Raw genomic sequence first — 12,261 nt, 5'->3', positions numbered from 1 at the left:
GATGTCAAAATGTTGAGCAGTATCACTTCAATCTAAACACAAAAATGAAAAAAGAGCAGATGATTTCCCTTTTGCTGTAATTCACTTTGGGATGCATGTCGTGAAGAGCACTATACAAAAGCAATTTTCATTGATTGACTGACTGATTGAGGAAAAGGGTGAATGTTCTCTCAGCACACATCCCTACTGAAGTATGATTCTTATAGCTCCTGACAGCTCTTCACAATGTGTAGTTAAATGCCAGGTTGAGGGTGAGGGAGGGGGGGACGGCGGGAGGAAGGGAGGGAGGGCGTGAAAGAGAGATAATCATAATTAGCACTTTCTGGGGGGTTTTATTATAGCTAACTTATACCAAATAGTTTAATAGATGAGGGTGAGATAAATTCAAACCCAAATATTCTATTCGTCCCTTCAATGTATTTAGATTTTAGAGACTATAATTGCTAAAACTACCTTGTTAATATGTTAACCGCATAATCCAGTCAGTAATACTGACAATCACAGAGTTCCCGTCCTACTTCCGTGGAAGGTACTCCTCTCTCCAGCGCAATTACTTACAGCTGCAGTTCTGATTTAGAGACGCATTCTGCATCAGTGTCCTATTCTTAGCATCCGAAAAAGAATCAGTCACACATCTCCGAACTGCCCCTCTAATTCTATAAAAAACACTCTTCCGTTTACCTAATTTGGGCAAATCTTTCACTCCATGATATAACTAAGTGAATGCTGATCTATGGCTTATTAGAGGCAAACACTTAACATGACCAGAGATAAAATTGAAAAATATTCACACGGAATTTAATTTTCCAAATTACTATAGCAGATCTGTGCCTCATCACTATTGCTATTGGCTTGTTGTTAAGATTTTAGTTTATCTTTCTTTTTTTTTTTTTAAATATTTTATTTATTTATTTGACAGACAGATCACAAGTAGGCAGAGAGGCAGGCAGAGAGAGAGGGGGAAGCAGGCTCCCCGCTGATCAGAGAGCCCGATGCGGGGCTTGATCCCAGGACCCTGAGATCATGACCCGAGCTGAAGGCAGAGGCTTTAACCCACTGAGCCACCCAGGCGCCCCTAGTTTATCTTTCTAATGGCATAAAAACACATGGGGAATATTTATTCTTAATACATGGAAACTGGGTTTTCCTCAATTGCTAAGTCCAAGGAATGCTGGTGAGACGATAATTCTTATTTGCAATAGATTCACTTAATTATAGTGGGTCTTCAAATTAACCGAATTTAATGCTAGCAAAGTTAGATTTGTTTGCGGATTCTGGAAGATGCCTTATTCGGAGAATATTTTTAAAAACACCGAGGATCTCAAGCCACATAACAGATCGTAATAAGCACATTTCCAGGTGAGAGGTGCTGAAAATGTGCTTCCCAGGCTGTTGCACACCAGTCGAAAGGCCTACAAGGATGTTGGAAAAGCTTTTATGTGGGTGCAAGCTTCGCCTGCTATGGAAGCTTGAGGAACTAAACTTTTGCAATTTGGAACTGACACTCCTCATGCAATTATGCTTCCAGCAATATATATATCCAGGTTGGGGGGAAAAACAGTTCAAACAAGTAAATAATTGCAGGATCATTGCACCAGTTTAGTTTAAAGAGCTGACAAACCCTCTCTAAACTCCAAGCACAATTAGTCATTAGGGTCCAGTTTTTCAGCACTGTTAAGCAATTTGTAACCCATTCCTTTTAATAGGGTTAGGCATTACTTAACCGACACAGATGCCTTGAAAACTGAAACCTCGAGTTATAAAGCAGCCACCTTGTTCATTACCTTCAGTGATAGGCAAATCATCTATAAAAACAGCATTTAATGGGCAACCAATGAATAATCAATGGCTCACTTTTCATCTGAGTGTGAAAATGAGAATAATCTAATACAAAGTCCCTCTGGTAAGATGCCGAATCTCGGATCTCGAGTTCTGCTGCTCTTCAGGGCTGATTTATAAGGTCTTGGAAAGCTGATGTAAACAGATGATCAATGGGACCCATCCTTGCTCATAATAACCCCCAACTGGCCCACTCCCTCTTTTCCAAGTCCATCCCTTCAGGCTATTAGCTCTGTCCAGCTAATTCTTCCCACTACTCCTGCCTGCTGCTTTTACTCCGGCCATCCGTTCAGTCCAGCCGACTCAGAAGTAATTTTATACGCAGCAGAGAGCGGGTAGAATTGATTTTTCACTCAGCGCTCAGTTCCCATCTGAATAATTATCAATTTTACTGCCTCATAAAGGGAAGAGTCAAAATTTCAAATCAATTCAAAAGAGCTTTTGAGACGACAGAAACTGTGCATAAGAATAGAGGTCAAAGTTGTCAGTGACCTAAGGAGATGATGTCAGATATTGCTATACCCGATGGTTGACATCAGAGGCACTCAAGATGATATAACCGAGTGCTAATGCAAATCATATTTATGCTGACTACCAGAGACCAGTCATTAATATTTAAAATGCTATCTGAAAGCCTACATTCCAAATAAATAGAATGTATTCCACTGTTAATAAAGATATATCACTACTTAGTCATATGCTATAAAGCAAAGGATTACCAGGTATTATTAACACACAGAAATTACTTAAACCAACAAATGCATGGTGATTTCGAGTAAAGACAAAACTTGATTGTCTCCTGTACAACCACATCACTTGCTCTGCACAGTCTGATAGTATTTGTCTAGGATCACAGCCTATTGATTCTGGTAGAATCTTCTACCGACTTAAAAAAGTTTCTGCCAAAGTTTATGGGATGAAATTGTGATCAGGCTGAGCACTGGCAGGAGGGATTTGGCGGTGGACTTGTCAGTTCCCATGGTGGGGTGGGGGCTGGGTCTGATTCCTGGCCAATCCATGGGTATTTATTTTCTCCCCTGGCTACATGCTCTAAATCTGTGGTGTTCAACCTCGTCCTCGCAGAACACCGGAAGGCTATGCCACACTCCCATCAGTACCAGAGGCTACTGCCATTGGGGAGGTGGCTGAGGAGGAAGGAGGGAAGCACCCAGATCTCCACAGAATATTCAGTGTGAAATGATCTTATCCATACCGACCAGGCCCTTTGAGAATCAACAATGTAAGTGGTAAGGACTTGGGCTTCTGGTTTACATTCCACTCCCCAGTTGCTCTCTCTGTGACTCAATGTATTCACAGGTAAAATGGGGATGATGATTTCCACATTTCAGGGTTGTTGTGGGGGGGGTGCAAATGAGAAGAGTTCTCTGAAAGTCCTCTCCTTGTGTGTCAATCTCTATTACCACTATATTAATCAAATTATCATGTAAGTGGTTAGTTATCTAATAACTAACGATGATCTCTGTCCCACCTGATAGCAGCATTTTTTAAAAAAGATTTTATTTACTTATTTAATAGAGAGATCACAAGCAGGCAGAGCAGCAGGCAGATCGAGGGGGAAGCAGGCGCCCCGCTGAGCAGAGAGCCCAATGTGGGGCTCGATCCCAGGACTCCGAGATCATGACCTGAGCTGAAGGCTTAACCCACTGAACCACTCAGGCGCCCCTGATAGCAGCATTTTAAGGAGAGAAATTATGTCTTAGGAATCTCAGTGGCTCCTGCACCTTGTGCATGGAAAGTCCTCAATCCACGTGCTACCTTTCTCTTTTCACTGATGCGTCGTAACCCCTCCAGGGTCATACCAAACACTTACAGGCTGACAGCACCTTGTCTAGTTACACAGAATCTTAATTACACACCTCCTTGCCAGGAAAACAACAGGCTAACTAAGACATCGGCCAAAAGAAGTTCATATAGTTTCATTTGAATATTTGTAAAAAATGATAGCCAGGAAGAAAGACTAGCCCATGGCTAGCTCATTCTATGTTCATCATTTCTTTGCTCAGAGTGACAGTCTCTGCCTGGTGGCAGGCGTCTTGTTTGTTGGCTAATAACCTTGTTAAAGTGTTTACATTTGCAAAGCACCAACTATTATGAAGATAATTTGGCAAGATAAAACGACTGGAAGCAGTATAAAGTTTCCAAAGTTAGTGGAACTGGAAACTATCATAGTGATGGTATCTCTGCAGAAAAATGGCATTATTCTCTCTGAATATTTCTGGCATGTGTTATTTTTATGCATACTGTTACTATGATTTGCAGAAGTGAGTTTTTAAAAAACAGTATTAAACTTGAACCTAACTCATGTTAGCTAGTGAGAAAACACATTTGAAAATAAAGAAGTTGTGGCTTTATTATTTATTACTTAAATGCCCAGGGGAATGTGACCTATCTGAACCCCGATTTATCTTAAATGGGAAGAGTATCAATTGTGGTATGATAAACAGCAAGTTCCCAGCAAGCTGTCTGGCACCGAACAGGAGCTCAGCAAATGGCAGTTTCCTGACGTACCAGAGTACCCACAAAGCAAACTTCAGAAGCCATTATTAGAGGCTCCAGGAAAGAAACCAGAGTGTGACCATCTCTAGTTCTGGCTTTGCCTTTTGTTTTTCTCAGGCCTCTGGAAGAGTTAACCTTTCTTTGAATTCTAGCTTCACTGGAGTAAGATGAACAACTGAGAGATCTCCTGAGGGTGAGCAAGTCCCGGGGCTAGTGCGCAACCCTATCTTCTGGGAAAATCCGCCTACAGAATAACTGGTAAAGAGTCTTGACCAGACCATTTGCTCTAAGAGATACTCAGGCCCTAGGCTGGCTTTTGGGAAACTCTGTTTCTTAAGCCAGGTGACCGACCACCAGTTACCTGCTGCAGGACATCTGGATTTTGCTGCATAAAATGTAATAGTCTCTGACCGGCCTGGGTGGCCTCTCTGCATCGAAGTGGCTTCTTGCCCTCTTTTGCTATGTGCTTGAAGAGGTAGGTGACGATGTAGTCTAAACTGGTACAGCAGCTGGAGGAGACAACTGTATCTGTACGAACAATAAATGAGAATTCCTTCGCATTACTGAAGCGTTTTTTCATCTGATTAATTATAATGCCTCCAATTAAAAAAATCACTTCCTGGTTTCAAAGAACTTTTATCAAACTATAAATTCCTTGACGGCAGGGATTTTGCCTTGCTTATCTCTTTAAACACGGTGTCTCCTACAGGACCTGATGTAAAGATGTGTTAGTAAGTAAATGATTCCTGGATTGAATTGGACAGAATTTTCCATTTGTGACCTTAATGACCCTCTGTTCAACTCAACTGACTTTATTAAATATCTATTTGGTGCAAAGTGCTCTGCTTCAGACGAAACAGGGCACAGACTTGGGGCAAAGGGCTCTGTTTCAGAGGCAACCCTGACCCTGGTATCCAAGACCTCATGAGGTAGTACGTAAATCACTGGGGCACGATGCTGGATATGAATGAGTGACACATTGCTGTGAGGATTTTGAGGAAGACATCACATTTGGATGGGGGAATCAAAGAGACTTTTTGAAGGAGACAGAACCTGAGATGGGCCTGGGAAAGTTGTTTTAGTTAGATATAAGCAAGGGCATTTTTCAGGTAGAGAGATGAGCACAATATACACAGGGTGGCAGGAAGGCAGGAATTTTGGAGTCAAACAGCTCTGGTTTCAAATCTCATCTTTTCCAATTACTTGTTATGTTGTTACTTTGAAAGAGCCACTTAACTTTCTCATCATTTGTCAAATATCTTGTAGACCTGAATGAGAAGAAAACAACTAGAAATTCTCATCATAGAAAGAGCTGATATTTAATGAGAGCTTGTTGCATTAGTTGCATGAATTATTATTTTGTATCTTTACAGTAATAGTTAAACTATTATCCTCACTGTAATAGTTACTGTTATTATTATTTCCATTCACAGGCAAGAATAGTGAGGGATTAAATGACATGTCCAGTGCCCCAGGGCTAGATGATTGTGGAGCCACTGTATGAGAATAAACAAGGATTCTAGATTTCTGTTCTTAACCACTAAAATCAAGCAGGTGTTAAACAAAATTAGGTATTAAGCAAAAATAAACACAAGCATCAAACACCTTCTTAAAACACAGGGGCTCAGAAGATGATGTTACTACCGGTTTGCCCTCATGATGGAAAGAGGAAAATGTATTTCGGAGTAGGACTTATGGTCTGAGTGAAAGAATGTATACGGAGTCATAAGAGAAAGGTGACAAAGTAGGTTGGGGTCTTCCTTGAGTGCATCCAATAGTGGGCTGAGACATCACATTTAATTTGAAAGACAAAAGAGGTGTTTTGAAGGCTCCTTTAAAGCAAGTGAGTGACATGATACAGCAACCATTTATTAACTATCTACTTTGTACATTAAATTACTCACTTACTTCTAACAACCACTTTGTATATAGTGTTATTATTTGCACTTTTCATTTATTTATTTTAAAGATTTTATTTATTTATTTGACAGAGAGAGAGAGAGAGATCACAAGTAGGCAGAGTGGCAGGCAGAGAGAGAGAGAGAGAGAGAGAGAGAGAGGAAGAAGCAGGCTCCCCGCTGAGCAGAGAGCCCAATGTGGGGCTAGATCCCAGGACCCTGAGATCATGACCTGAGCCGAAGGCAGAGGCTTAACCCACTGAGCCACCCAGGCACCCTATTTGCATTTTTCAAATGAGAAAAATAAAGCTAAGAGTTAAGCAGCTTATCCAAAGTTCATGATTTTGATTCATAACATGATACTACCCAGATTTTTTGGCTAAAGGTAAAATGGACACAATTCCAAGGAGTTTATGTTTAGTAACAGAAGTGACAAGAGAAACAATGGAAAACACTCAAAAATGGTGAAAACGGTAGATGCAGTAGATGAGGAAAGTGAGGAAAGATGAGGGAAGTAGATGAGGAAAGTGGGAGGGTAGGGTTGGGAACCAGTGGATTATACGCTCCCTAAAGTAGTCATTCATCTCTTATTCTTACTAACCTTTGAGCTTCTGAGACACATGTGCCTTTCCTAGATCAGAGGTGTCTTCTTAGCTGAATTAAAGAATGGATAGGCAAAGCTAATCTGAGGAAGGTTTTTACAGGTCTTGAGTTGCGTTCAGTAATAATATCTGGTACTGATATAACACCGTAGCTTAGAAACTCTTTCAAATACATTGTTTTGGAGAGAAATGGCATAATTCATAGAAAGAGGTAGGTTGGGGGAAAGTTTTGAAATACAGATGGATGAATGCATTTAAACTTGAGGATGATGGTAGCTGATGCAGGACCAGGAGGGGTTGTCTGAAGGTCTACAAGATGACCACGGACAATAGTTTGGGGAACTTTGGAGCTCTGGAAGCTACATATGTAAGTAAACTCTACTGCCATATTTTCCTTTGAAGAAAGAAGCTCTTGTTCTCCTAAAACTGTGGTGTTTGACTGATTGATTGTTTATCTCCACCCCCAACCCCAACTGGGTTACTTTGCAGGCAAGGGGGCTTAGTTTTTATAGTTCCAGAAGGTAAGAGAATGCAATGAAAAACATCTAGGCCCAAGAGTCAGGCACAGACTTGTTGAGCTTCATTGCTTTTCTCTTTTCCTTCAGTTTTCTACCTCTGAAGTCCCAATCACGAAAGTAAATGGATTCAGTAACTTGAGATCTACAAAAGGAAGTGAGCAGGAAATAGGTACCCTTTCCCTCACCAGAGAAGAGCAATACGCTATCAATCACACAAAAATTATAAAGACTTCACATAGATTTGGTGACCACATGCCATGCAGGTTGCATTAAAAGGTTCCAATCTACTGAGTCAGCTATGAAAAGCCAGGTAAACACTTTAGACATGAAGGTTGGAGCATATTTCCTTGCAATAAAAGCAAGAAGAGCTTCCATTACAGCTGATTTATGGTTGGGGACTTTGAAACGGATAAATGTTATGTTAGGGTAGATTGAAAGGTGTGGAATCATAAGGATCAAGGGCCATTTGTTCAAAAACAGAATGAATAGTGCTGAGGACTGTGTATTATTATTGGTTTTCTTTATTCGCAGCTCAAGCTATTATTCGAGATTCAAATAATGAAACTCTCCTGACATAAAAGGATGGGCAGAAGTCATGAATTTTCATATTTTGTCCTAGTTCTTGGTATTCAGAGTCTTTTAAGAAGGATTCATCTGTGAATTGTAGATACAATTTTTTTAGCCTAATAGGCACTTTGTCCTCTCCAGCAACTTGCTGTTTGGCACTAAAAACAACCAAATGCTCCTTTTCTCCTGCAACCAGTCTCCACAGAAAACACATGCATCATTAATAGCCCTCTGCCTCACTAAGACCCATCATGGAAAACTGTTCTGAAAAGTCAACTGTATAGGAAAGAGTTGCTTAACTGAGTCAGGAGAATGATAATGGGGCTGAGCTGAAATTTGGCTTTGGCTCAAAATTTCCCACCATGGCAGAAGAGAGGATGGAGGTCTTGGAAAAATACAGTGTGAAAGGCAATTTCAGGAACAAATGGTCTGTATGGGTGGTGCAGTAGTTCTGGAAATAGGCGGGTCTAGGTTTGAATCTCTGTGTTCTAGATGTTCTGACTTTATGGAGCTTCAATGTGCGCCTCTGTAAAATGCGCTTAATACCACCTACTTCGCAAGACCTTGTAAAAATCAATTAAGGTCAAGTGTGTAAAGACTACCATAGTGCCCAGTACACAGTACTGTCCCCCTTTTCACTTCCCATGTGTTTTCCTGGCTATTTCAATCCCTGAAACACCAAGTGCATCACTTTGGCTAATTCATAGCTTTCTTCTATCTTTAGCATGTTTTTGGTGGGAGAAACTAATGTGCAAGGTCTCTAAGTTTCTAAATGTTTCCTGAATGTTTTGACCCCATGTTACATCCATATCACTTTCTACAATTCAAGAATGTGTTCAAAATAACAACATACTCTATTAATAATGAACTTTTTATTAGTTGTAGACGTGATGAGGAAAGGTCTGGTGGTTTCCAGTTGGCTCAACTTTTCATTTGCCTTCACTTATTTCTTGTTGTTGACTCCTGTGCCATCCTTAACTTCTTCTTGGAATGCACCCCCATCCCTGTCCCAGCTAAACTGCAGAAGCCTTTTCTGATCACTTCTTCTAGAGAAGCCACATTTAATCATTCTCCAGTCATTATACCATTTGACATCTTTGTTTAGCACTTGTCATGACTTGACTTTTTTTGTGTGCCTATTCATTTATTTATTGTTTATCTTCTCTAGATTCGAAGCTTCACATAAGTAGGGACCTTATCTGTCTTATTCCCTTTAATATGGTCAAGTACCTAGTATGTGTACAACTGATACTGAATGAATGAATGACTTGAAAGTCATTATAAAAAGCAGCTTTTGTAAGTCCTACACTTGGTCTCTATATGTAAAAGTATGGTGGGGGTTGGTGGTGATGGTGGCTGGGTAATTAAAAAGACAAAATATAATCTTTTTTTTCATTTACCTTTCTCTTTCCCCCATATTATAGCCGACCTGAAACTAAAAATGCTGATGGATGATGATTACCAATATTTTTTTAGCATCATGACAAGCATATTAGGTGAGTTACTATTCCACCACTGATTGAAATTTTTTGTGCCTTCCTCTCATTTTTTTCCAGAGGCTAAAGCAGAACTGAGACCTGCTTGTGACCCAAACAATAACTAAAAATGCCTCTTTGCAGGTCTATTATTATTGAAGGAGGAGAAACCCAAGTGGTTACTTTCAATAGTCTCTTTTCTTGAAGACACAGAGCGTGATTCACCTGCCAAACTGTGACCTGTATTAGACAGACAGATCCAGCAGGGTGGTATATGGTAGATATTGGGAATAAAGTGGTACTTCACAACATTGTTCCTGGTCTTTGGAAGTGAGCAATCAAGTAGAAAATCAGGACAAATAGCACTATTATGGTATGTAACCTGTGGTTCTGAAAATGATAAGGGCGAAGTACATATCTTGAAAACAGCTATGACAACATCAGGCACAGAGTATTTGTCCAAAGTCATACACTTGATAAGTGGTAGTAGCACTGGGACTTATTCAGTATTCCCTTCATAATGCCACCCCATCAAGACTCCCTTGAGTGCCTTGAGAAAATGCAGATTCTAGGCCCAAGACCACACTTTGAGAACAAAGCCACCTGCAACTAATTCAAAAATTTTAAGTATTACTACAGTGTGAGATAAAAGAATGTCAAGCCAAACTGTAATAAGAAAAGACAAGGCTTCAGTGTCTGTCCTAGAAGGATTAACTGTTAACAAGAATTTTTTTGTTCTGCCATAAACAACTAGAAAACAGAAAAAATATGAAACATTTTTCAATTATTGCACAACAAGCAGTATAGGGCTATTAAACCAGAGAGGAGGGAAACAAATGAGGTTACACCTACACAGTCACTGAAGCTTATTGCCCCAAGGAGTTTCCAGGCTACAGGCCTGGAATGGGGAGACTAATGTCTCACTGCAATGAAGAGTAACAGTTTGAACTTGGGAAGGGTGAGGCAGCTAGAACTCATGGGATAGAGTTTCAGAGAGTGGGAGACATACAATGAGAGAATTCTGGAGAGCTGTAAAGGAGTCTTTTCTATTCAGTGTTTGTATAATAACAGAGATATATAATACATGTGTAGCTAGAGTTCCAGAAGGAATGGAGATAGAGGGAAAAAGGTAGACTGTTATTATTTGAAGGCAAACTGTGATGATATTATTTGAAGGTGTAGATTATAAACCCTAGAGCACCACTAAAAATAAAGAAGTCTGGCTAATAAACTCATAGAGGATATAAAATGGATTCATAAGGAACATTTAATAAATCCAAACCAAAAGAAGGCAGGAAAAAACAAAGTTCAGTCAAATAAAAAGAAAACAAATACCAATATTATAGATTTAAACTTAAATACACTGGTAATTACATTAAATGTAAATGGCCGAAACTAATGAGAAGGCAGAGATAGTCAGATTTGATATAAAAGCTTGACCCACCTATATGCTGCATGCTAGGCAAGTATGTTCTATGTCCATGTGAATATGTTAGATTACATGTCAAAGAATAAATAAGATTGCAGATAGATTAAGACCGCTAATTAGTTGAGTGAAAAATAGGGAGATTATCCTGGAGTATCTGGGTAGGCCCAATGTAATCCCGAGGGTCCTTAAAAGTGAAAGAGAAGAAGACATCAGAATCAGAGGGAGATGTATCTATGGAAGAATGCTTAAAGATGCAATCTTGCTGGGGGCCATGAGGTAAGGAATTTAGGTAGTCTCTACAAACTGGAAAAGGCAAGGAAATGGAATTTCCCCTAGAAAGGAACACAGTTCTTTTGACACCTTCACTTTAGTGCAGTGAGACCCACGTCAGATTTATGACCGAAAGAACCATAAGATGGGGTGCCTGGGTGGTTCAGTTGGTTGGGCATCCCACTCTTGATTTTGGCTCAGGTTATGATCTCAGATCATGCCCTGCCTCAGCTCTGAGCTTACCTCTGCCCCTCCCCCACTCCCCCTCTGGCTCTCAAATAAATAAATAAATAAATAAATAAAATCTTAAAAAAAAAAAAAAAAACCCCAAATAGCTATAAGATAATAAATTTACATTGGTTTAAGCAAGCAAGATTGTAAAAATTGTTACAGTATCAATAGAAAATACCTGGTATCTACAGGAAACCAACTTTAAATATAAAGACACAGGAAGATACAAAATGAAATGATGGGGTGCCTGGGTGGCTCAGTGGTTTAAGCCTCTGCCTTCAGCTCAGGTCATGATCTCAGGGTCCTAGGATCGAGCCCCAATTCAGGCTCTCTGCTCGGTGGGGAGCCTGCTTCCACCCGCCTCTCTGCCTACTTGTGATCCCTCTCCGTGTGTCAAATAAATAAATACAATCTTTAAAAAAAAAATGAAATGATGGAAAGAAATAGTAATCAAAAGAAAGCTAGAGAAGCTAGTAATATTAGACAAAGTACTTTTCAGAAAAAAGTATCACCAAAGATAGAGGGTCCTTTCATGATAAAGGGGAAAATTCATCAAGGGACAGAACAATCCTAAATATTTACATACCTAATAACAGAACTTTAAAATGCTTTATATCAAAACTGATAGAACTGAAAGGAGAAATGGAAAAACCTATGATTATAGTTAGACTTAAGCACTTCTCTCCTGGTAATTCATAGATTAAGTAGAAAACAAACAAACAACTAATAAGAATGTAGAAAACCTGAATATTATCAATGTCTTAGACCACTATATAACATTCTTCCTGATAACAATGGAATGCACAGTCACTTCAAGTGCCATGGAACATTCACTGTATTCTGAACCATAAAAAAGATACAATAAATATAAACATTATAACAATCATTGAGCATATCCTATGACCACAATGGAAT

General features: G+C 39.6%; 1 protein-coding gene across 3 annotated transcripts in view; it reads right to left on the bottom strand.

Moving 5' to 3' along the window:
• RANBP17 (RAN binding protein 17) overlaps positions 1–12,261 on the bottom strand; it is a 327,124-nt gene that overhangs the window by 23,545 nt on the left and 291,318 nt on the right. For all 3 annotated transcript variants that reach the window (XM_047729648.1, XM_047729649.1, XM_047729650.1), the window contains one exon: positions 4,718–4,884. In XM_047729648.1, coding sequence (XP_047585604.1) covers positions 4,718–4,884 — 167 coding nt within the window. The remainder of the gene's footprint in view (positions 1–4,717; positions 4,885–12,261) is intronic.

The sequence above is a fragment of the Lutra lutra genome, chromosome 5 (assembly GCF_902655055.1).
Source record: "Lutra lutra chromosome 5, mLutLut1.2, whole genome shotgun sequence".
Classification (NCBI taxonomy): domain Eukaryota; kingdom Metazoa; phylum Chordata; class Mammalia; order Carnivora; family Mustelidae; genus Lutra; species Lutra lutra.
This window is presented reverse-complemented; position numbering and strand designations above follow the sequence as displayed.